Source organism: Lissotriton vulgaris, chromosome 8 (genome assembly GCF_964263255.1).
Source record: "Lissotriton vulgaris chromosome 8, aLisVul1.2, whole genome shotgun sequence".
Classification (NCBI taxonomy): Eukaryota; Metazoa; Chordata; class Amphibia; order Caudata; family Salamandridae; genus Lissotriton; species Lissotriton vulgaris.
Genome location: NC_141696.1, coordinates 156,882,500 through 156,908,456, shown reverse-complemented (window position 1 = coordinate 156,908,456; position 25,957 = coordinate 156,882,500). Strand labels below are relative to the sequence as shown.

The window sequence follows — 25,957 nt, the reverse complement described above, 5'->3', positions numbered from 1 at the left end:
CCAATTCAGTTTGTTCAGGTAAGAGAACAAAGACCTCGATTTTCTGTGAGCTTTATCTGTCTCATGAAGAACAGTATTTCCAATGCGCATGTGTTTAGAGTCGGAGCCTACTTGGTCAGTACACTTTACGGCTTTAATGTAATTATTGGTGTTAACAGCGTAATGTTGAAAGTAAGCATGGGAGTTCACCTAGAGGAGCATCGGATCTGAGCAGGAAGGAAGCCAGCATTGAGCCTTTTGTCACTTGAAAAGGTGACAGGAGAGTACTGAAGTAAGGTTGCCACTTTTCACAAGTTGAAAAAGATTAGTGAGATAACCTCCAAGCCATTTCAGAACTGTCTCTTCTGATAGAGGAGTGCGAAGAGTGTTGTGATCAACTGTATGCAGCGGATGTCTCAAGAAATGCTAGGAAGAGACATTCTGCTTCTAAAGGAGTTAGATGGAGCCGTCTACGTTTTTTAGGAGGATTGTTTGGTGCTGTTACCTTAAAGAGCAAAGTGACCCGCTGGCCCCGGATGTAGAGAAACTCGTTGCTTAGAGATGGTAAACACCGGGGAGCAAGGCACTCGCTGCAGCGGCTCCAGACATAAACAAGGAAACTTTCTAACAAAAGTTTTCAACTCTCCGAAACGTGCGGCTTCGGCGGTCATGATGTCTCAAGGAGCCAGAGAAACCATGGCGAGTAGGCGGGACACCTTGCTAACGCAGCGGCCATATCGGGTGTGTGCCTGGGGATGGCGGAGCGTGGAACCGGGATTGAGGTCTCTACTGAAGGGGTTTCAGGCTCAGGAGCAACCCGCGTACATACATTAGCAGAACGGAGAACGTCTGATAAGTGGATCCCTTCCTCAGCCCAGCCAACCAGATACCAGTCAAAGACACGCTTCTGTGGAACCTTTAGCTCCCCCTTGAGCACCTTCCAGCACTTCTACTAAGTTTGAAAGAAAACCAGCACAAGCTAAGTGCCTCACGCAGCGGGAGTGGTGAGAGGAGGGGGCCTGAGCGATTTCCTCGCGTAAGCGAGGGACAAGGCTCAATAATTGCTGCCATATGGCGCCAGCTGCTCGCTCCCGCGAGGAACACACCAGACGTGCATGCATTGCCATTGGAAGCAATGCAACGCGTGCACGTTTTTGCAGGGAAAGCTGTGCCGATGACATAAGGTCCCTTTCCTATGCAGCGCATGCGTGCTGCGTAGGCGAGACCTAAAAAGGACTAGAACGTGAACGGCATCAGGAGATGGCCATGTTGTGTTCATGCAGCATGGAGGCAGCGTGCTACAGCTGCAGTTGTTGCCCTTGGGCAATAGCATATATCATTGGAGGCGCACAGCTTTGGGGATTGTCATCTCCATGATTTGCATGGCATTGCGAAGTGGTTGCTATGTGCGTTGCCACTGCAGAGTCTTATTCCTGGCCTGCAACCACATCTTCAGCTCATTCTACTGACCCAACACTAGATGAAGAATGCGTATGTGAATAAATCAATCTGGCAATCAATCTGCCATTCCTTGTAGGAAGTTCTTTCTGCAAGCTTTCCTGACTGAACCACTAGGGTAAGGGGTACTGCACTGACGAAAACAGAGCAACGTCCAGGCATGGAGTATCACTTTTCTGCATTTTCCGGTTCATCAGAAATGTATACGAAGGAGGGTTAAGTCACCTCAGTGGTTTCTGCTGAAGGATTCTTTTTATTTGCATATTTACAAATGTATTTTTATGAACATCTTCAGGTGAGGAGTCCGGGGACTTTTAGTCTCACTTTTTTAATGCCTTATTAGCATATTTGTGAGTGCTGTTCTTGATTTTCTGCCTATTTATGTATGCCATGCTGAATTTGTGCTTGCATGCATACCATTCTTAATTTTCTGTACCAGTAGGTTTCCTTTCTGCCATGCTCATTTTACTGCAGTTGACTATATTCTATTATGGTTGGCATTTGCTGCATGCAAAGACTTTTAGAATCAGTATCTGTTTGATAATTTGATTAGTGAATTTTATCCTTAGGTTACTAAGGAGTAAACCCCTGTGTGCGGTTTGTGTGTTAGGCAGTATATGGCATGAGTGTTGCACCTTATGCAAATGCATTCTCTTAGTAATATGTCCCCTGCTGCTCAGCCAGTGTGACAGTGAGGTAAAATGATACAGATGTGTGCATGGCTTGAGTGAGGGTCAGTTGGAATGCGTGTTCTGAGCAGCAAGGATGCTGCTCCTGGTGGGGCTTCCTGCTTCCTTATTACCATCTTTATCTGTACCATCAGACTCCTATCTTGAGAATAAACCGTATCCTGTTTCACCTATACTACTGGTTACAATAAATCTTAATTTACCATGGTATGTGTATTTGTGCATGTGTGCTGTAAATGATGTGTGTGTGTGTGTGTGTGCACTTGTGAATCAATGGGTGAGAGTCCAAGTGGATAGGTGGGTGTGAGTGAGAGTGCACGTGGATAGGTGGTTGTGAGTGAGTGTGCCCGGGGATAGGTGGGTGTGAGTCGGTGTACCCACTTGTAAGTGGATGGGTGGAAGTGAGTGCGCGTGCATGTGCCCACGTCACTACGGGCTGCCACTGATTTTACAAGGCATGTTCTAATATTTTTCACACTTTAGGAAATTAGGTAAAAACCCTTAAGAATTCGACATCATTGCATCAAAATCCACACACAAGCAACACCTCCCGCTGAAGCTGTGCACCCTGCTTCCCATCTTAGCATGCAGCCCATGCACAGAGGATGGACGTGCTCCCCACACACGCACCTGCACCTGCACTGGGCTCGCACGTGAGACACAACATCTAGGATTGCAAAGTGCCACTTGAAAACTGGTTTCCAATGTAAAAATAATGAAAGAAATAAAACGCTTTCGAGATTTGGGAATCGTCACACCTGCCAACAGAGTGCAAGGTAACACGTGTAGACAGAGCGAGCGGGATCTGCAGAGTTGTACTACTGCTAGGTTAGGACACAAAAAAGAGAAGTCTGTCTGGGGGGTGTCAGGGTGTTTGGAATGGAACAGAGCCGGAGGCCGCCAATTCCCTGCCAGGGGCCGCCACGCAAATATGTATCCATCCTCAGAGGATTATTGTATCAAGGATATATACTGGCGTGGTGGACCCTGGGGTTTGGCGGCCCTGTGCAGGTGCATAGCTTGCACATACCTAAGGCCGCCCGGGTTAGATCGATTTGTGACAGCAGGGCATGTACAGCAAACAGAACTTAGTATGGATGCCTCAATGGAAACACTGGTATGCGACAAGAGCGTGCATGAGAAGCAAGTAAGTGCCTAGCACATTGACTCGGCTTTTAGAAATAAAACATTTAGAAAAGTTTTCACCTTCCCTTTAAATAAAAATTAGATTTTTGTTTGTAAATTAAATAACATTTCATAATTTGTGTAATGCATTTTTGTTTCTATATTGTTGTGTAATGTACTTCAGTTGCTACTTCAGTTGATATTATTGAAATTGCTTAGGTCTGCGTCCCAGGCTTCAAGTAGTGATTCTGTGTGGGACCAAATGAGGTTTCTCTAAAACAGGACCACAACATCAAATTGTGCATAAGAGAGGGACAGGCACAGGCCCGGACTGGCCATTGCAACCGGCCCCAGCAAAGAGCTCGGCCGCACCCCCACGGGGCCAGCCGAGCACTTTGCCGGGGCCGGTTTTAGTTCTCAGTCCGGCCCTGGACAGGCAAACCCTCCGCACAAGACAAGGTGAAGAACATGACTGAGGATCTAGAAGTCAGAGTTAATAATGGCAAAGCTTGATAGTAGCTGGGCTGTGTATGCATCCATTTTCCTTTGTAGTAATCTATTTTGTGCTTCGGTAACTGACCTCGCTCAACAACCCAGAGACCTGGAACAAGGAAAACTGGGTGCATCAGAGCAGCAATTTTACATTTCTTAATCAAAGCTACTTTTCTTCGCCAGTGACTTTTTCTTCCCTTCCTAAACATATTAACCCAGGTCTATGTGGTTATTAACTTACAATCTATTAGAGTTTTAGAAAATGAATTCCTTATTCGTCAATGTCCCAAATGAGCAGCTCTATGTGGCTAAATCAGATGTTCACTGATTATCCTTTGCCTCCTCCCCAACACTTGAAGGCGTGCAAACGTGCATTAATGCCTATTTGAAATATGTGTGTGCTTACAGCACATATGCATATTGTGCTTAATACAAACACAGCAACACACTCATGGCCATATAGTCCACTTACATTTTCTTTCTCAAATTGCGTCCTCTGGCCCATGCGTATATTATGACCTTTCATGCATAAGTCCATTGACTTTGTTAGACGACTTCTTAGTGTGTGGTGTAGAGTGGATTGGCAGATAAGGATGGTTAAGAGAAGGGACTGGATTATGGGGCAGAAGATGCACAAGACAAGCTTCCCAAGATACGATCAGGACAGTCAGTTCAGTGGTACTGCTTTTCTCATTTGCACTACATGAAGTGTGGCTTCACAATTTATTTTCCAACCTTAAAAATCAAAACAATATCTTGGAAATTATAATAGTCATCCAGTCTTCACATACATGTATTCACTGGCTGAAAATGAACTACATACCATCGGACCATTAAGCCGTGTTCCATGAAGTTCTTTAAATTGGGAAGGGTTTGCCGTAGATCTGGAGTTCCCAGTCCATGTTGATATCTAAGCTGGAAGACAAAACAGAAATATGAAACTTACAGATTTTGTGACTTCTAGACGTGTGAAAGTAGCAGTGATACTGCCTATTGCAACAAAATAGATACAAGGCATCATAGCAAAGCTCATATATACCATGTGCCCCAAGCGAGTACAGAGTGAACTTAACATTTGCTGAACACAATATTTGAAGACAAACTGCTAATTTCAATTTGGGAATGATGAGACAAACTATGGTAAATATATGGCTTCTGCAGATGCATAACAATGGACGATATGTAGCCAATTACACTGGTAGGAGAGAAACAGTTGCACTACATTTCAACAAAGGATCCAAAAATATTTTTTGTGTAGAGTATAAGTACTTGAATCCATCAAAAACCAACCAATATGGCTTTGGTAGGAGTTCTGGAATGTACACATGTGTGAAGAGTAGCTCAAAGAAACCACAATCTCTGTGCCCCTTCTGTTTAGTTTGAGCACAGCACCAGGGAGGACAGGTTGTGCGGCATGTGAGGGTGAAGGCGCAGACACAAGGGAAGCCTGTTCGGTGTATACAGTCCCACCTCTAATAGTGTTTCCTCAAGGAAACCAATACCCTTTTTAACTCTTCCACCACTCTTTTATCCTCCTATTTAAGATTAAAAGAAGTGTTGGGAAAGCCAATAGCTCTCACCTACGCCAATGTGCTTTAGCCTTGTTTTACACCAGCATGGCTGCTGTTCAGCATGGCTAAACATTAGTGACACAGAATGGCACGAAGTGAGTGTTGCAGAGTGGAATGGCGTGGAGTGCAGTAGAGTGTCATGGCAGAGTGCAGTAGTGTGTCTTAGAGTGGAATGGCGTAGAGTGGAATATTATAGAGTACAGTGAAATGGCAGGGTAGAGTGAAATGGAAGGGTGGAGGGGAATGGCAGTGCGGAGTGGAATGGCAGTGTGGAATGGAATGGCAGAGTGGAGTAGAGTGAGGCAGAGTGGAGAGGAGTAAAGGAGAATGATGCAGAGTGGAGTAGAGTGTCAGACCGGAGTGTTGTAGAGCCAGAGCCGAGTGTTGCAGAGCCAGAGCCGAGTGTTGCAGAGCCAGAGCCGAGTGTTGCAGAGCCAGAGCCGAGTGTTGCAGAGCCAGAGCCGAGTGTTGCAGAGCCAGAGCCGAGTGTTGCAGAGCCAGAGCCGAGTGTTGCAGAGCCAGAGCCGAGTGCTGCAGAGCCAGAGCCGAGTGCTGCAGAGCCAGAGCCGAGTGCTGCAGAGCCAGAGCCGAGTGCCGCAGAGCCAGAGCCGAGTGCCGCAGAGCCAGAGCCGAGTGCCGCAGAGCCAGAGCCGAGTGCCGCAGAGCCAGAGCCGAGTGCTGCAGAGCCAGAACCGAGTGCTGCAGAGCCAGAGCCGAGTGTTGCAGAGCCAGAGCCGAGTGTTGCAGAGCCAGAGCCGAGTGCTGCAGAGCCAGAGCCGAGTGCTGCAGAGCCAGAGCAGAGCCAGAGTGGAGCAGAGCGGAGTGGAGCAGAGCTGAGTGGGCTAGAGCCGGAGTGGGGTAGAGCCAGAGCCGGGTGGGGCACAGTGTGTCATGAAGGGGCACTGAGTGCCGTGGAGTCGAGGAGAGTGTCCTGGAGTGGCGCACAGGAGAGAGTTGTGGAGTGGCACAGAGGAGAGTGTTGTGGAGAGGTATCGAGGGTTGACGACTGTCAGAGAATTCTGTTGTGGAGTGGCGTGATGTGGGGTGGATTATGTCAGAGTGGAGTGGTAGACTGTGGCATAGAGTTTTGTGGAGTGAAGTGCTGCAGAGTGGACTAGAGTGCAGAAGTGAGGAGCAGAGTGGCGTAGAGTGGTGAGGAGTGTTATGGAGTGGAGTGTTGTGGAGTGAAGGAGAGTGTCATGGATTAGTCGCAGAATGGCATAGAGGGGCAGAGACTGCAGTGCTGTGGAGTAGAGTGTTGTGGAGGGGCGTGGAGTTGAGGGGCGCAGAGTGGAGTTGCGCAGAGTTGAGTGAGTAGTGTGTCAGAGTGGAGTAGAGAGGAATAGAGTTGTCTAGAGTGGAGGTGACTGAAGTTGTGTAGAGTGAGGTGGAGCTGGGTGGGGTAGAGTGGACTAGAGTAGCGTGGAGTGCTGCAGAGTGGTGTGTCAGAGTGGAATAGAGTGTGAGAGTACAGTGTCATGGAGTAGAGTGTAATTGAGTGGATTAAAGAGTTTGGCACAGTGAAGTAAAGTGCCATGAAGTAGAGTGGTGTAGCGTAGAGAGTAGTGGCATGGAGTGAAGCGACGCAGAGTCGGGTAAAGTGGCTTTGAGTGTTGTGGAGTACTGTGCCACTGCAGACTAGCGTGTTTGTGGAGTGGCATAAAGTTGAGTAGATGGGAGAGGAGTGGCGCAGAGCACAATGGTGTAAAGGGGCATAGTGTAGAGGGTAGTAGTACTGAGTTTCATAGAGTACAGGGGGCATAGAGAGGAATAGAGTGTTGTAGAGCAGAGTGGCATAAAGTGGAGTAGAGTACAGTAGAGTAAAGTGGGGTGGCGCAGAGTTGAGTATGCATGATGTGGCATCGCACTGTCATTCCAGACAACACATTTTCAATTGAAATGATGTTGCGTAATGGCTAGGGTGGTCGACCTCAAACCTGGGGAACCGGGTTAGAGTCTCGGCAAGGACGCGCAACAGCCTGTGATTCTGGCCCAAATCACTTAATCTCCCTGTGCCTAACAAAAATTAATGTGTCCTCATGTAACGGAAGTGGTGCTCAAGTAAAGCGCTCTGATACCTGATTTCAGGTCAAGTTTGCGCAATATACAACTTCGGGGGGAAAAATGACCAACACAGTTGCACAGACATACAGTTTTACTGATAAAACTACACAGCACACAAACCATAATTTGTGGAATAAGCATCACAGAGTATTGATTTGTTTTGAGTGTATTAAAATATTAGTTTCCACCACACTTTGGAATTACAAAACATTTGCTTCATTTGTGATTTCATAATTCTGTTACATTCTGAAATATTTCACTGGCATTTAAATGTTGACATGTGCCAGAAACAACTAACATCTTACAGCATTTCCTTTCACACTCCTCAGTACCCGGCAAGATTGTCACATAAATCCTCTCACTTTTCAGAGAAAGAAAAGTAAACATCAACCTCCTTCAGAAGTATAGCCTAACGTTTGACTGCAGTCTTTAAATGCACAGTAATTGTGACAAGATAAAAACAAAATTTAAAGGCTTATTTATTGCGCATTCATTTCTGACCTTCAGCATGGTCATTTTTGTTATCAAACCCTACTCTTATTGCCTAGGTCATGGGGGTGGAATTGAGAAAAAGGCTTGTCTAAGTTATGCCAATGGCAAAGAGCACTGACCAAAATAAAGAAGCTTGTAAACAGGACATTGTTCCTCACAGACATGCACGATTGATGGACTGGTAGTTGCAGAGATAAGTAGAATCAGTCAAGCTGAGTGATAGGAGGCAGGAACTACCTTTTCAAAGAAATGCACCTTGTTTACTGCTGTGAACTAGCATTCAAGAGAAACAAATGAAAACACATGTACTCTTATGGAGCACCTCACATAAAGCGAGCACTCGTGGAAGAATACAGGGAGCCAGTCAGATGTGATAAACAGGTTTTGCTCCACGGGAGGGACAATAACATGCTGCATAGCCTAAAACTAATAAAGCAAGCAAATGGGAGTTACAAAACATAAAGCCAATGGTAAGTAATGGGCGGGATGCATTCCAAGGTAAGCTTTCAGCTTGTCCCCAATAGTTCTTTGTAACCAACCGAAAAAGTACTCAAAGTGTGGCAGAGGAACAAACTTATTATGGAAGAATGCTGCTCCATTCAGACCCACTCTATTGCCCCTACAAAGATAAAGGAACGAGAAATAAAAATGTGACAACTCCAGTGGGGTGTCGGGGTGGGAATAATGTTTCACCTGAAAACCCTAAAAGGCCATAAAATACCACTCAAAGTCCGGAAGTAAGAAAAAAATAGAAAAGTGTTAGATATTTTTATTGTATGTATTTCTATAGAGCTAAACTCGTTCACAAACACCTTTAGCAGTACAGCTACACTATAGGCTTACAGAGAAAAGATATAGCTAATTAGTTTCCAAACTTTCAGTAATGTAGAAGATTGGTTTTAAACAGGTAGGTGTTTAAGATTCTTGTGCCCAAATCTATAAGGGACTAACTCCCCTGTACCCTCCCCCAATCCCGTCCTTCCAAGTAGCTTTCCTGAATTCATTGATCCATAGATTTCGGTTGTCTGATACTACAGGACCATGTCCAGAGGGCACCGTTCAGACATGTTTTCAAGTATAGCGGAGTTAAAGACCTTATGAAACGTGAAGGCAGTTCTTAGTGAAATAGTTGATTTCTGCGAGCCTGTGAACAGAACGGGAAAAGGTTCTTGTGTAGCTTAAATGTCTCACGCAGTGGGAATCTTCGCTCTGGGAACACAAGCTGTTAAAAGGGTTAACAGAACTAGGAGAAGTTATTTTATCAGTTTCCCAAATAATAAATGAGAGGAAATGGTTTCGGTCCTCAAAGCTTGAGTTCCACAACTAAGGATCAAGAACAGAAACGCACCCCACCTTCCAGTCCACCCCCCTATGATAGGTCTTTTGAACTCAGGAATGAGAAAAAAATGAGAAAGTTATTCGAGTGTACACTTGACTGTGGTTTGTACAACTTGAACCAATAGGCCAGTGGGATACAAAGCAAACCCTGTGCGTAAGGCACAGGGCCCTCAAGGCTATCCTTAGCTTCGCTGGGAACCAATGTAAATCAACACGTCCCTTAGGGATGTGCTCGCTTTTGTATAGCCCACAAGTGGCACGTGCTGCAGGTAAGAATCCTGAAGACCCAGGCAAAGGAGGTTCCAATAAACTACCCTGGAAGGAAGAATACATGTACAAGGACTTAACCACGTAGCTAGACCGCGAGCACCTTTTATTATTTTAAGCTGAATCAGGGGTGAGTGAGGTGCTCCTTGATGAGCTTCAGCTTTCAGTTCTTTACCAAAGAGCTATAAACCATTTGTTAACTAGGAAGCTAAGGTTGTTTAATATTATGTAAGTTTCATATTGGTCAAAAAGAGGTGCAGAAAAAGTACAAATGGTCTATCAACTTAAAGTGCAATCTGGGTAATACAGTTGCCGAAATCCCAGTGCTCTTTCCTCTTCTGTAAATGATTATCACAGCTCTGCAGAGGTTAAAAAGGATTCATTTAGCAGAGAGAGATTTCAGCATCTGTGGTAAAACCACGAGCTAAATTAGACGAAATGAGCCCTTAGTGTGCAACAACTGAAGCTGCAAGGATTTACCGACATAATGACCTGTGCTATGTAACTGACCCAAACACAACTGCGCTTTTCTTCTTCAATTCATCATGTTAATGTTTGCTTTCCTTCACTGGGCACAAAAGGTGGCTTGCAGGACACCAATTGTAGCAGGAGAATGTCTTGGCACAAGACCTGATGTTCACACAAGTCTTGCAGCACAAAGGCGGAGGGATTCAACTGGCAGGCAATAAGTTTTACATAGAACTTGCTCTTGCATTGTTTGTTGAGTAAAGCCATGCATGGGAGCCAAATTGCTGATGCTCGGTGTCTAATCCGACTTTTGTTTCTGGTTGATTCTCTTCAACCCCCCTCTAACCGAAATACGAGTAAACAGGGCTTCCCCGTGAGGCCCATCTCACCCGCTGCTTCACATAGTGGACGCTCAAATTGTTTCTTAATCCTCCCCTGACTGAAATGTACATGCAACAATAAAGCATTTTGCGTTAAAGTGTTGTCTTTTTTTTTTTTACACCGGACATAAATTAAAAAGAAAAGGAAAAAATATTGAAAAGTTATAAATTTGCTGAAAATATATTTAACTGCTGATAGAACACTTTGAAATGCTCTATCAGTGTGCACTTGTTCGGACTGTCATTTGTGCATAAAGCAGGGGCCTAGCAGGGCTCTGAGCTATGGCAAACAAACCTTTACAACAGCTGCAAAAAGCAGTCTGAAGTTATAAAGATACAAACATAAGAAAGAGGTCGCCTTAACGTTGTCCGAAAACACAAGAACCTGAAAGAGCACCACACAGTATTTCACAATCATGTCGGGGTGAAGAATGACAACGGGAGGCGGGACTATTCTACAATATGGCCACTTGATCCGCCATTCTTCCGAACAAACTATTAGTTTAACTCCGATTCAAGGCCTGGGAAGGAACAGATTTTCAATCATACTTGCCACTCCAATAAAGTGACTGCCTTGATTCATCTTGGGTTCGGATCCTTTAGGGCAGTGCCACAAAGCGTGAAATGTACTTGTGGTTTTGAAGGCCGGGCACAGACTGTGGAATTCAGCTGTGTGGTATCACCGATAGGCGACATGTGTATATGCTGCTAGAACACATAACACAGTGTAAGGAACTCCCTTCATCACTGTGTTTTGAAAATAGGCAGCAGAAAATGCAGAAAGACAGAGAAAGACAGCATCTGTAGCCATAATGCTGGCCAATGAAATCTTAATTCGGGTAATAGGGATATAACATGTGGCCACTGCATGTGATGACAAGATAACGGAAGACTAGGTTTGGCAGGATCATTAAAGGTGCCTTCCTGGGTGAGGGGGACATTTGCATTAAAGTAAACAGAGGACCGGAGTTAATACAGTAACATGAGGGCAAGTGTTAAACCCAAAGACATTACATTTCACTCAGCCGTCACAGGACAATCGTTGAGGGATGCAGGGTCTCACCACTCTAATTGCCTCAGGAAACATTTGGCTTGTGGACACAACCTCTTGATTCATGTATTAGAAATGGTGTTGACAGGAAGAGGGGGAAATCTTTGCCAGATAATAGCTGAAAACATGGAAAAGCTGTGGTGTGTAATTCCTACCAATGCATAGGACCTGAGCATTGTTCGGACAACATAAACTAAGGATTCTGGACACCCCCACAGGATATGTTGGCCTATAGACAAGCTAGCTCACAGTGCTACCATAAGCCCCCCTAACCTACCAGGGAGTGAATGGTTTCTGGCAACCACTGAACAGGACAACCCGACCCCTTCATGGATCGTGGAAACAGTACGGTATCTTTCGCTCAGACACACAGTGGAACGTTTTCAATAATATTTATTGAACCATCGTTATTCTTCCATAAAAAATGTCCTGCAACGATTAGTAGACAGAAACCGATAAATGTGATTACAAGCACCAAAAGCGTAAACAGTAGATATAGTTCCACCATGGTCCTAAACAACAGTATATATGCAGGTATATAAACAATACAGTAATCTAGCGTACTCCTACTATGCGAACTCTACTGTAAGTGCACCTAGAGTATGTGTTGTTGTAGAGCCAAGAATACACTCCAAGGGACATTCCAACAGCATTACCTGATGGGACACAGTGAAGGACCCAGTCTTGGTCACAAACTGGACTCCCCTCACAAGAGGTCAGCCCACTGCGTGGTGATTTCTCAGCATGCAAGGACCCTCGGTGTCAGAGGAAGTACCTTCTTTACTAATCTATCAGGATGATCATCTTTTACAATAGAAAGCAGCCTTGCGATGCAAGCATAGATTAGGGATGTTATGGATATGTAGATAGCCCGGTCACCCCATGGGTGAAGATATGACATTTGTACGTAGTAAGTAACAAGACATTACACATGATGTTCAGAGCATTGAGATAATGTTATGTGAAGTTAGATGTAAAAACAAGTATAGTTTCGGCAAAACTAATCCAACATTGCCGTGCCTGCAAATGTGGGCCAAAGGCCATAGTTGGAAATTTTATTTGTGAGGACAACGTAAGAAAATGAGCTGCTTCGCTACATGGGCTTAACTGGGGAATATAACAGCTGCTGATGAAGTGGTGGACAAGGCAAGGAGCCCTGGTTGTGGTCAAGGGAACCAATACCCATAGATGAAAACAAAGTAAATGCGACATACACACTGTGAAGCCTGACTGGATGAATACAAGAGAAGTACAATATATGTGGGATCTAGTAGGAATCCTCTACAAACAGAATGATGCTTGCAGAAAAAAAAATCTTAATGTGCTTAAGGTGGTCTGAATTGCAAATAGTTCAGACAGCGAGACCAATTTCTACACTGCTGAATGAACTACCCTGCTCATACAAAGCAAATCCTTCTCTTAGTACTCCTAATATCTCGTAAATATATTGATACTTTCAGGATGACATAGTATAATACTGATAGCAAGCTGAAAAAAACACATAGAGGCCGTCCCTCATCAACGATAACTTAACAGTTTTGATCACTACAGTTCCAAGACCAGTGGAATTCCCGCCGGGCACAACTTAGACTTATAAATGGAGAATACGTTGTCAACAACCCACGTTGGTAATGGTTAATAAGTAGAAGCTTTAGTTTAATATAGATATTGACAATTGGTTTAATTATAGTGTTAAGATGGCCGCCACGTAAGCAACCTTTTCCTCTCAAAGGAGATGAACAACAGATTAAACCAGCTTAGTCAATCCCTGCTCTAGCGTTTGCACTCAGGGCGGGTCCAATACCGGCAACTGCACATCCTTGTTAATCCATCAGGAAGAGGTTACATACTCCCAACTTACCCGTGACACTTCAGAGTCAGCACACGAGGGTAGGTCGTGCAGGGCCAGTCCTGGCCAAACTGCAATTACGGCATAGATGCCAAAGCACCGCAGAATGGAACTCTTTCTCGACTCTGAATCAAACAGGGCCAAATAGACCCAAACATTGATACCCTTTTTCAGCACGCAAACTGTGTGCTATTGTGCACAACTCAAGGAGGCACACATTTGTACCCAATTTCAGTGACAGACAGGTAGTTGGCTCTGGCATCAGAGAAGAACCAGAGGCAGGTTTAGGAGGCACCGACGGCCCTAATGTTCCACCCTTCCAGCATTAATCCGACTGGAGGCATCCATGGTTCCTGGGGCCCAAAGATGAGCCAGAGGAAGCTTGAAGAACGTCAGAAATTTGCAAGATGACCTCTTGAATGGCACCAATCTGTAACACCTTTGCCGATAAACCCGTACACTCAGGGTGCATTGGAATCAGCTACTCAGCCAGGAATCAGGAGTATTATCGCGAGACACCCCGACGACCACTCAACTTCACAGGTTAGGAGTGGTAATACTGGGACAAATCCCACTTCTCCTTTGCTGAAGGGTCTGCACTTAAAAGTAACCAGAGTGATGGCTTCTGTAAAACTGTTTTCATATAAGAATACAGTAATTAAATGGATTTAATTTCAAGTCCTTAATTTTGCACCCATGTATCTTATTCTATTATTTTGCTGTATGAAAGAAGTGTTTTTTAAGAGTGATTAACAAAAAAAAAAAAAAAAGGTTTCCGCTACAAAAAAATATTAACATTATTGGCCCAAAATCAATTCATTATGACTTTGAAAGACAATGAATAAGCACCGAGAGCTGCTCACTTTAATTCATTTTAACAATATAAGTAGTCAATTGAAGAATAAGTTTACCAAGTCTCAATTCGATAAATCGGCGCACGTTCATCAGGTCCGAGAAGCCAACTCAGCTTGACGAGAAGATAGTTTGTCCAGTAAATGTTCAATCCCACCAGCTAATACAAATGCTAAAACGTCATTCAGTCTGGAAAGCGTATAAAAAATGCAACCAGAAACTTTCCCAAAGTATAAGACAATACAGCTTTATTTTTGTTGGTTACTACTTTTCACACGTGGAGAAGTGTGGCTCACTGGTTAGAAGCGGCAGACCCAGAAGCAGAGGGTGGCCCGGGACCAGGGTTCAATTCCCAACGCGGCAGGGTCTTGGGTCAATGTCCGCGGACTCGATAATTCTCGCCTCGGTGCCTACTCTAACCATGGGTTCCACTCTGCAACTCTGAGCAATAGCTTGCTTAATCTCCACAACGGCCCCTTCAGCGCCGGGGATGCCTGGCTTCACCTTGGGGGTGCCCAGGAGGGACCATCTCACAGGGAAAGCCAGGAAGGGTTCCCCAGCGGTATACAGCGCCAGGACACTCCGAGATGGAGTCACAGTGCGCTTTACAAGCATACATTTACATTACACAGCTTTTCTTTAACTGAAAACTGAGTTATTAGATCGATGCAGATAAGCTTTTAAAAAAAAGCTTTGTGAAGTTTGAAGAAAGATGAACTAGGTGCCATTTGTCTGCAACTCTGCATCCAACTCTTTATAAGCTTATTGGCTGATCGAATGGTCCACTTTACCAAGTCAATTTTCCTCACTTCATCGTGTGTTCAAATGCTTGACCAAACAACATTTTCAGGTATGCTTTCATAAGTTACATTTATTCCCCTTAATACTGCCTTGGAAAACATAAATTTCTTGCGATTTTCGACATACATAAAAGGTTAAGGCCCCTGCAGCCCTCTACAAGGCATTTCACCCAAGAAGCAAGACTCAAGCATCTATAGTGGGTGGGAAAATCATGCCATTATGTTAAGCTAAACGGTCACGCTTTCAAATAATTTATTTCATTCATTTATTCACACAGAGGACTTGTCCCAGGTGAGCAGTTTGCTTTCAAGCCATTTTATTTTTTACTCTATATATATATATTTTTTTTTTAAGTATATAAGTACATGAATATAGCATATGCTATTAACCTGCTCTTGCAAACCTGCGTTTTATATTTTGAAGTAATTCGCCTGTGAATTTTGCATACAGTGCGGATAGTCCTCAACCGGACAAACCGCCCTGTTACTGGGACATCACATGCCAGGTCTCGGAGGGAGAGGAGTTTGGCCTAATTTGTTTAGTCAATACTATGCTCACTCTGACACATATTACCTTGAAGTTTTGACTTTGTAGGGATGTTCCTTATTCAATCATGTTGGTGTTTTGGGCCCATGATCTCACACATTAACCGCCTAGAAACAGTATCTGGTGAAAAAGCTAGGTGGACAAATCCGTTCACTGTAAAGGCTTCGTCCAGAAAAAAAAAAAAAAATTAAGACTCGAGCAGCACATCACAAAGAGACCTGGGACACTTTGCAGCTATGAGCCGACACAACCTATGCAAGATCTTTGCACTGATGCAAAATTCTCAGTTTCACCAAGAAGCCGGTTGTCCTGAAGGGCAACGTGGATTTATTTAACTTAGAACATCGAACTGTACGATGAGAAGGCCTCAGTGGTACCGAGATGGCCAAAACCCATAACAGCTGCTTTGCTCCACTTGCAGAACACGAACTCCATCCTCCAAACCGCCATAATGTGGGGGATGATGGCGCTCACAGCTTTTCACTGCAGATGCACTAAAGTAGAGTAGAGAGGCAGCCGTGTTTGGGAGCTCATTTTCGGGATCTCTTCGATCCTCTGAAGTGTAGCATCTGCCCATCTGCCAAATCGGCCTTACTAGATATTAAAGTAATTGGAAAAGTCGAAGTTAGCCTGACATGTTCTCTCCGAAGCAGCCAAGCTCAGATGTCGGTGCCAGCCATTGTCTGCTTTGCCGAAGCGCATCTGACACGGTCTTAAACAACCCATTTCCGTACTTTGTGATGTGCTGAAAGGCTTTATTCACTACAAAGCTGGTTACTCACACAGAGTCGAATCATTCCAATGACATGTTCTTTCTATCGCCGAGGGCTCTGCCAGAGCTTTCATCCGCTCGAATTAGGAACATGTACTGAGTAGAAAGAGACTGGGTCAAGAAGACATTGTGTTCACAGCCACTAAGATGGGGGCGTAAAAACAGTTCATCGGAGAACAAGACACTTGTGATGCAACAATGGTTTGCCTTCTTAGGAGTGTACATGCATGCTTTCCATTTAGGGCAGGAGCTTACTTAAAAAGAAATGCCCATTTATCATTCAACTTTATAATAACAAAAAACTCTATAAGAGAATTACATTTTTCAAAAGAAAGATACCTTAAATATGGAGTGTTATGTTACCTGATCATAAGTATTTACAAAAGGATTTCTAATACAATGTGGAAAAAGTGAAAAAAAGGCTAAAAGTGGATGTCGCAATTGATATTGTTAACTTAGATGGCACTAATGACATTGTTTCTTCATCTCAGTGACACGTCGATGTATCCAACAGGTGGTACTCATTTTATCAACTTCAGGAGGAGGAAATTCGGAGTCAGCTCTGTCACTTGTATGCAGGCGAGATACAAACTTGCAATGGTATCTGAACTCACAAACCCTTCTTAGCAATCGATAACTAAGCATCTAACAAACTTAAATAAAACTATAAAACATTCTACAAATAATTGGCAAATTATTTAGGTTATTTTATCAGCCTCTCTTTTTAGAAGCATACTATGAATGTTAGTATTTGTGCTGAATTTCGATTGAGTGTGGGCATGAAAGAGACAAAGGATGGTTGAAGGGGAGAACAGTGTTTTTCATGACAGCGACCTTGCCAGAATATTCAGTGTGCATTTAGCAAAGAAAAAAGAAACGTATCGTATTTTAATAGTAAATTTATGAGTCATTACATATCATGAATGCACCATGCATTTTTATTTTATTTGAGACTGTCTCTTTCGATAACTTTAACAAATCCCCAAATGACTCATATTTACATCTGATTGAACCAAGAGATTTCTAATGCTGCAGAGAACAGCTTAAGTACGCTTAAGTACGCTTAAGTACGCTTGAGACCTTTCATATCAACATGTAAGTGAAGGTATACAAGCATTGGCAAGGCCTACAGCTCTTGCCTACACAACAGCTTTTGGCTTTGTCAATAGGTTTTAGCCATGTTGTACACCAGCGTGGCTGATATTCAGCAAGTCAAAGTCAGTGCAGTAAAGGAAAGTGGAGTGTCGTAAAGTGAAGTAGACTAAAGAGTTATGGAGTGGCGCAAAGTTGTGAAGTGGCACAGAGTGGTTAAGAGTTGAGTGGCGGGGAGTGAAGTAGTAGAGTGTCAGAGTGGAAGGATGTGGTGTAGAGTTGAGTGGCGTGGAAGGGCACAGTGTTGTGGAGTGTTGTAGAGGGCGCTGCATAGAGTGGAGTAGAAATTTGTAGAGTAAAATGACGTAGAACGGAATAGATTGTCGTACAGTGAAATGGCATACAGCAGAGTAGTGTAGGAGAGTAATGGCAGAGTGGAGTAAAATTCTGTAGAGGAGCGGAGCTCAGTGGATTGGCATAGAGTGTCAAAGTGGAAGAGTGGCGTAGAGTGGAGGAGTCGAGAACAGTGGAGTAGTGTGTCATAGAATAGAATGGAGAGAAGTTGCATGGAGTGGCATAGCGAGAGTTGCATAGAACGCTGTAAAGTGGAGTAGTGTTAAAGCGGCATAAAATGGAGTAGAGTGTCAGAGTAGAGTTTAATGAAGTAGAGCATCAGAGTGGTGTATCATGGAGTGTCGCAAAGTGGACTTGAGTAAAGTGGCATAAAGTACAGTCATGCAGAGTAGACTGGCGTAGAGGTTATTGGTTCCGAGTAAAGTGGTGTAGTATCCATTGAGGTAGAGTGCAGTGACAGAGTAGACTGCAGTGGCGTAGAGTGCAATGGCATGGAGTGGCGTGGAGTAGATTGTTTCAGAGTAGAATGGAGCAGTGCAGATGGGTAGAGGAGAGTGCAGTAGCATGGAGTAGTGATGTATAGCATATTGGCGTAGAGTGAAGTGGTGCAGAATAGATTAGAGTGGCGTATAGTGAAGTGATGTAGAGTAGCGTAGAATGCATTGGTCTAGAGTAGAGTGCAGTGGCATAGAATAGAGTGGCATTGAGTTCAGTGGCAGAGAGTGCAGTCTTGCAGAGTAGTATGTCAAGGAATACACTGCCTTCCTACCAGTTAAGTACTGGATCCGTATCTGGTCCAAAGAGGAGCTTGTTTCATACAGAGCCACACTAACGGACATTATGAGGAATCAAATCTACCGCCTGTTACCATGGTTTGCCTATAAATGAAGTGTTCTCTATAACATCAGACCAAGTCCTTGGGCTTCATTCGAAAAGTAGTGATACTGGTTGAATGTGAATCAACTAAAGATAAGCTGGGCAGGTACACTGCTAAAACATTATACGGCATTCAAACAAGATTGCGGTTTTGAATCCTATTTGGAAGAAATCTTCCCAGTGGAAAAGAGAACTCTCTACATGAAAGTCGGTGGTTTCAGTAATTAAAAGATGGCCAACAAAGTACGACGAGGGTGTTGAGCTGTGTCATTGTTCCCTAGGTGCTCCGGAAACAATTATCCACTTCCCCTTGCTGTGCCATCAAATGTTAAGCATCTGGAAATACTATATACGCCCGCTTTTTAAAAATGTTAACATCAGGAGGTGTAATGAAACCGTAGAACTCCGGATGAGATCAGATAAGAAATTCGTTCGAGGTGCTTCATCTTATATTCACACTGCTTGGAAGTCCAAGTATGAGCACAGGAAGTATTTTTCACATCCTCAAAGTCACATCTGAATCAAAAGGCTCAGATGAACATAACATTCGAACATTTCTCACGACAACTATCGGACTGGAACCTGTGATCCTCAAAACGTATCAGGCCCTAAGCAAACATTGTATATGAACTTCACCACCTCCACCCAGTTAATTGGTGTTTCAACTTAAAACGAGGTCTTATTGAGACCATTTACTGCAGAAAGTATCTTCCTCTCACTGTTACTTAGTGCAATAATATGTCATCTGTCCGAGGGGTATGTATTGAGGGCAGGATTTGGGGCACTTGCACTTTATGTTGAGAAGTAATTGCATTGTCTCAAGCAAGTGATCGTTTTGCTCTTAACTAACTCTTTCCTGGACCAATGTTAGAAATACAGATCTTGTAGCCTCTCTCGAGACATTCTAAAGGAGAAAGTTTCCTTCCGCTGCTACCATAGAGCAACTGTGGTGACTCTCTGATGGGCTAACCACCTGCTGCTATCTAATGCACTCGCACGATGATTCCTGAAGGGTTAACACTGAGGGGACGACAAGCGCACTGGCACTTTATGTTTTTAGATCAATGCCATAAAAATCAATGGTGTGATCTCCTCAGAGATTCAACACAGAATGTCTAACACCGAGGGAAGCACTCTCACACAATATTATGACTCCCGGGGAGTGAATACTGAGGGGATGACCAACACACCAGCACTTTATGTTCTTAGATTCATGTCATAAAAACTAATCATAGAGATATTTCAATGGAGAATGTCTTTTCTTGCGGCTTAACATACTGTAATTGTGATGATTGTTTGAGGCTATTACTGAGGGAAGTAGTAACGTACCTGCACTTTATTTACAGATAATCAAAGTTGTTTCTTTTGCGAGAACACTCTTTCTTGCTATTACTGGGTGCAAAAAAAACACACAGATAGGCCGAAGAGTTATTTCTGAAGGGCAAACTTTGAAGATAGGATTGATGCACTTGCACTTATCTGCAAGTTTTCCTTTAAAGCAAGCAATAACTCAATTAAATTAAGTCTCCCCTAGAATGAAGTAGTAAAAAAGTTGTTTTATTGGGGAAACACATTTCCGTAGCTAATTTAGTGCAACATTATGTTGATTGTCTAAGGGGTAAATATTGAGGCAAAAAACTGCGCACATGCACTTTATGCTCTAAAAAACAAACCGCACCCAAACATATTTTTACCATCTCATTTGCGCCACAGTGTAATATAATGGTCTGGGTTACTGTCCGGATGAGATTTCTCGGCAACATAATTATCCATAATTGCTAAACCACTGAACTTAAAAGACTATCTGCATTTTTGGTATTTGCGGTCCTGGGGCCAATTGTGAATCTTAAATGTGAAAGTTATGTTTTAAACTGCGTTGATAAATTGTTATGGAATATTATCGCATAGAACAATAAAGATTTGATTTGAGTAGAATGTCAGAGTGCAGTAGCATCGAGTGCAGTGGCACAGGGTAGAGTAGTGGAGATGCAAAGAGTGCACTATCCTAGTGCATAGAGATGCAGAGAATAGATGGGCATAGAGTGAAGCGGCGTAGAGTGCAGCAGATTAGAATGGCGTAGAGAATGGTGGCGCAAAGTGCAGCGGCAGAGAGTACAGTGTTGCAGAGTAGTGTTGTAGAGTGCAGTGGTGTAGAGTGGCATTGAATACATTAGTTTAGAGTATAGTGGCGTAGTGTATTGGTTTTGAGTGCAGTGGCGCAGGGCAGAGTGGCGTAGGGTGGAATACAAGGGCGTTGTGTGCAGTGTTGTAGAGTGCAGTGGTGCATAGTAGATTAGAGTGGCAAAGAATGCAGCCGCGCGGGGAAGGGTGCAGCAGGGAAGGGTGCAGCGGCACGGGGAACGGTGCAGCTGCGCGGGGGGAAGGGTGCAGCAGCGCAGGGAAGAGGGCAGCGGCGCGGCAAAGAGGGCAGCGGCGCGGCAAAGAGGGCAGCGGCGCGGCGAAGAGGGCAGCGGCGCGGCGCGGCGAAGAGGGCAGCGGCGTGGCGAAGAGGGCAGCGGCGCGGCGAAGAGGGCAGCGGCGCGGCGAAGAGGGCAGCGGCGCGGCGAAGAGGGCAGCGGCGCGGCGAAGAGGGCAGCGGTGCGGCGAAGAGGGCAGCGGCGCGGCGAAGAGGGCAGCGGCGCGGCGAAGAGGGCAGCGGCGCGGCGAAGAGGGCAGCGGCGCGGCGAAGAGGGCAGCGGTGGATAGTAGTGTTGGGTAGAGTGCATTGGCATAGAGTAGTATGGTGTAGCATAGAGAGAAGTGGAGTGGTGCAGAGTATAGTGCAGGGACGCAGTCAAGTGGCTTAGTGTGGAGTGCAGAGTAGAGTGCAATGGCATGGAGTGGTGCATAGTAGAGTGGGGGTAAAGTGGATATGCATGGTGTGGGGGCCACTGCCATTAGAGACAACACATCTTCTATTGAAATGACCATTACATTTGCACATACATACAGTTTTACTGATAAAAGTGTACAGGGCACAAACGATAATGTGTGGAAATGTCCTCAACTATATTATGGGTTTCTTTTAATGTATTTAAATATTTGTTTCCACACACTTCAGAATGACCAAACATGTGCACAATTTGTGCTTTCCATATTGTGAAATATCTGCAGATTTCATTTACAGGCATTTACATTTTATTTTGTGCTAGAAAAACAAAATAACATCGCAGAGCACACAGAGTAGCCAGCATGATGGTCACCTAAATACAAGAAAAAGTAAATATCAAGATCCCTGGAAGACAGAGACTGACATTTGACCTCTGCCTTTGAATTCAAAGCAAATGTGAGAAGATAAGAACAAGATTTAAAGGCCTGTTTACAGAAATTCAGTACTGGTGGAAGCAAACGGTAAATAGGGGTTGGGCAAGGGAACAAATGAACTCAGCCTGGACACCCTAAAGCAAATAAAGCCAGCAAACAGAAAGCAAGAAAATGTGCCTAACAAACCAAAAAGCCACTGGTAAGCAATGGGCGGAATGCATTCGCAGGGAAGCTTTGAGAATGTCCCCAAGATCTCGTTAGCAAATCAGACAGCTGCACTGTCTGGTAGGATTCAACCTAAAAGTTAAAACATCAATGATGGATCAAAAAAACACATATTCAAGAACATGGTGGGAGAAGAATCGTGTACTCCATAATCCACTCTAACTACCAGTATTAATTACTGCATCTCTTATTTTAATAAGCGGATAATGAATTATTTCCTGACAACATGCAATTGCACATGATTGTGAATGACGAGTGTGCACATTCCTTACAATGGCTCATTTCATCGGTTGCAAAAAACATCTGACTTATAAACGACCAGGGAAAGTATGTTAGATGCTTTATTTTGTACTAGATGCAATATTACGATCTGTCTCCTTGACATAAAATACAGTATTCTACATCTACAGTACAATAGCGCTAAGAAGAAGGAGTGCTAGTTGATTACGTTACTATTTAGACTTCCATAATTTCAGTGTGCTCTTATTTTTCAGTAATTAATTGCAGATTACAATTTCTTTGTCTTTACATTTATCCTGCCTACATATGTTTCTACTTATTTAAGCTTTAAAATTGTATTTTGTCTCGGCCCTGGTCCACCCAGATCAGGCGGGCTTTATGCCGCACCGGGCGACGCGACACAACATTCGGCGGGCACAGGCCGCGATAGACGCGATCGGGACGACCGGGGATCAGGCAGCACTGTTGCTGGCAGACATCGATAGTGCTTTTGACTCGGTCAGCTGGACCTATCTCTTTGCCCTTCTGCCGCTACTGAATCTGGGTCCAGTTTTCGTCTCTTATGTAAAATTGCTCTATACGGATGTTACCGCCTCGGTGCGTGTTTCCGGGGCGATCTCCACGCGGTTTCCTGTGACCAGGGGCACTCGTCAGGGGTGTCCCCTCTCCCCGTACCTCTTCGCGCTAGCTATGGAGCCTATGGCCGCCCGGGTGCGCCAGGACGCGCTTTATCGGGGCTTTGTGTGGGGAACGGGCCACTCGGACCGCATAGCCTTGTATGCGGATGACGTGCTTTTCTTTATGACCGTCCCTTCAGGTGGCGGTCGATGGCGTGAAATACTTGGGCGTTTTCCTCTCGGCCACGGTGGCGTGGGATCGGAACGTGCAGCCAGTTTGGGACAGGGTCCAGATGGACGTCAAGACCTGGACGCGTATGCCCCTTAATATCTATGGCCGGTCGGCCATTTTCAAAATGGTAGCCCTGCCTCGGCTCCTCTACCAACTGCAGAATCATCCACATAAAATCGACCCGCAATGGTTCCGTAGTGTCAACTCGGTGCTAGGTAGGTTTCTGTGGGCCGGGGGTGCCTCTAGGGTGGCGCTCCGCACATGCTTTCTCTCTACGTACTGTGGCGGCTTGGCGTCCGCGGATCTATTGTCTTACCAGGCCTCCCACCTCCTAGTGCTCAACGAGTGGTGGTATGGGGACCGTAGTGATCCGGCCTATGCTCTGGAGCATTCGTTGATGGGAGGTGCCACACTCCACACGTTGCTGTACTCGGCCAGGCGGAGGAGGATGTTGCCGAAGGTCACTCAGGTGGTCTTTGGAGTCTGGCGGCAGGCTTTGCGCCGTGTGGGGTGGTGGGGCAGGCTGACGGCCGAGACACCGTTGTGGCATAATGGCTTGCTTCCGGCGCTGGCTTCCCTGTCCGGGTTTGGCGGTTGGGACGCGATCGGGATCTCGTCTCTTGGTCACGTTCTCACTGGAACTACGCTTAAGTCCTTTCATGACCTTAGCTCTGAATTTAATATGCCTAAGTCCCAGTTCTTTCGGTACCTCCAGTTCCGCCATGCCCTCGGCCCTAGCCTGGTGGGCTTAGAGCAACTCCCCGACTTTAGCCCCATCGAGGCCAAACTGTTCATGGGTGACCTGGGCGACAAGAAGGTCTCTCAGATCTACCGTTCCCTGGTTACACACTGCTCCCCTTCTCTCTCGACATTGAAGGCCTCCTGGGAGAACGATGTTGGCCCTTTGGATGATGATGACTGGCGTGAGGCCCTTGAATCCCCCCGTGGCGCTGCTATAGCAGTCCGTCTCAGATTCATCCAATTCAAATACCTTCACAGGGCATATTATACTAGAGAACGACTGTGGCGAGCGGGCCTTATAGCCGCTCCGGAGTGTCTGAGGTGCGGTATTGAAAGGGGGACGCTTTTCCACACCGTATGGTCCTGTGGGAGACTGACTAGATTCTGGGCGGGGGTTTGGGACTGCCTGTCGGAAGTGTTGGGGTGGGACCTTCCCCGTACCCCTAGGCTGGGTCTCCTTCATGTCCTGGAAAACGTTGGGGGTAACATCTACAAACGACATCTGCTGCTGTTGGGTCTGGTGGTGGCCAAGCGAGATCTAGCCCAGGCCTGGAAGAGTGAACGTGCCCCCCCGCTTGGTGCGTGGAAGGCGGGATTGGACTTTCTCATGGGCCTGGAACTACCTGTTTTTGAAGCCAGGGGGTGTCCCCGGAAACATTACAAAATCTGGAAACGGTGGGCGGACTACAGGGGCCTGGCCCTTGATCCCCCGGCCGATATCGATGATGTGCTGCCCCCTGATGTTGATCCCGTACCTTAGGTTGTTGGCCTACGCAGCATTTGCTTTCCATTTCATGTTGCTGAACATTGATCACGTGCACTGGGTTAGGGTGGGATAAGGGGTGGGTAGTTGGAAGGGGTGGTGGAGGGCGTTTTTGGGGTTGGGTGGGAGGGGAGGGGTTTGGGGCTTGTTTTTCTAAAACTTTGGGTTCACTGCCATGCCTTTGATGTGTATGCTATTGACAGTCTCCTCCTGACTGTGGAGGGCTGTTCCGAATCTTGCTTGAACTCTCAATAAATACGGTTTTGAGAAAAAAAAATTGTATTTTGTCCTAAATATTTCACTTTTTGATCATATTCATTAAATTACAGATATATTGAGTGTTAACCACACGCCTATTAGCATATGTTTATCATTTCCCTTTATGAATATTTTATATATACGCATTTTCATAGGGGGATAAGAATTTAGATGCATTAACTATCCAGTACACCCTCCCGAATATCGAATACACAACTTCAATTGATATTTATTTCATATCCATGATTCACCACAGTTTTGGATCCGTGCTATAATATATATGTTCTCATTGAAAGAAACAAAGGTTAAAGTGGAGTTATACGTAAGGAAGGTAGTGAAAACGTAACCTGAAAAAACCCAGTAGAAATACAATGAAAAAACACCACAGTTTAAAAAACAACTGAAATTTACCGGCAGATACACGTAACTGTGATTTGAAAAACGTGCACTGCCGTAGATTTCAGATGTCATCAATGATGTAGTAGTTGCAGTGATAAGCAGTGCATTATATTGGTGCAATTTATACTTGTGTCACCTTCGTATAACTGGCTAATTTCAGGAGATTTTCGGTTTTTAAACTTTAGTGCTTTTTCAGTGAAATTAAAACCTTACTACTTTCCTCACATATGACTCCACTTTAACCTATAATTTTTTTCAACGTAAATGAATATTATTACAATATGCCTGCAGCCAACCCCAATCCACACACAGCCTTAAAAGACAGAAATGCATGCTGAATTCATTTTTGCTGTGTAAAGCATAATATATGCTTGGGTCTCTCCATAATTAAAGGGAATTTTCATAGTTTTAAAACATTTATTTATAGCACAATAAACGCAAACAGCATTACACTAATATAAATTATAGCAGGGTAATGCATGTAAAATATGCGATACAAAAAAATATATAACAAGAAACCCGTGCAATGTGGTCTAATATTGGCATCTCGTGGTTCTGGTGACATTTACAAACCACTCTGCCCTTGGTCTCTGTTTATTATGCCACGAGAACCCATCAGTGGCAATATTTGGCAATATTACACAGTTACCCTTCTGTACTACATACATAAACACATATATATATATATATATACATATACAT

General features: G+C 44.7%; 1 protein-coding gene across 1 annotated transcript in view; it reads right to left on the bottom strand.

Moving 5' to 3' along the window:
* Positions 1 to 25,957, bottom strand: part of UVRAG (UV radiation resistance associated) — a 356,076-nt gene that overhangs the window by 30,948 nt on the left and 299,171 nt on the right. The window contains exon 14 of the mRNA XM_086933865.1: positions 4,567 to 4,658. Within this exon, the coding sequence (XP_086789991.1) occupies positions 4,567 to 4,658 (92 nt within the window). The remainder of the gene's footprint in view (positions 1 to 4,566; positions 4,659 to 25,957) is intronic.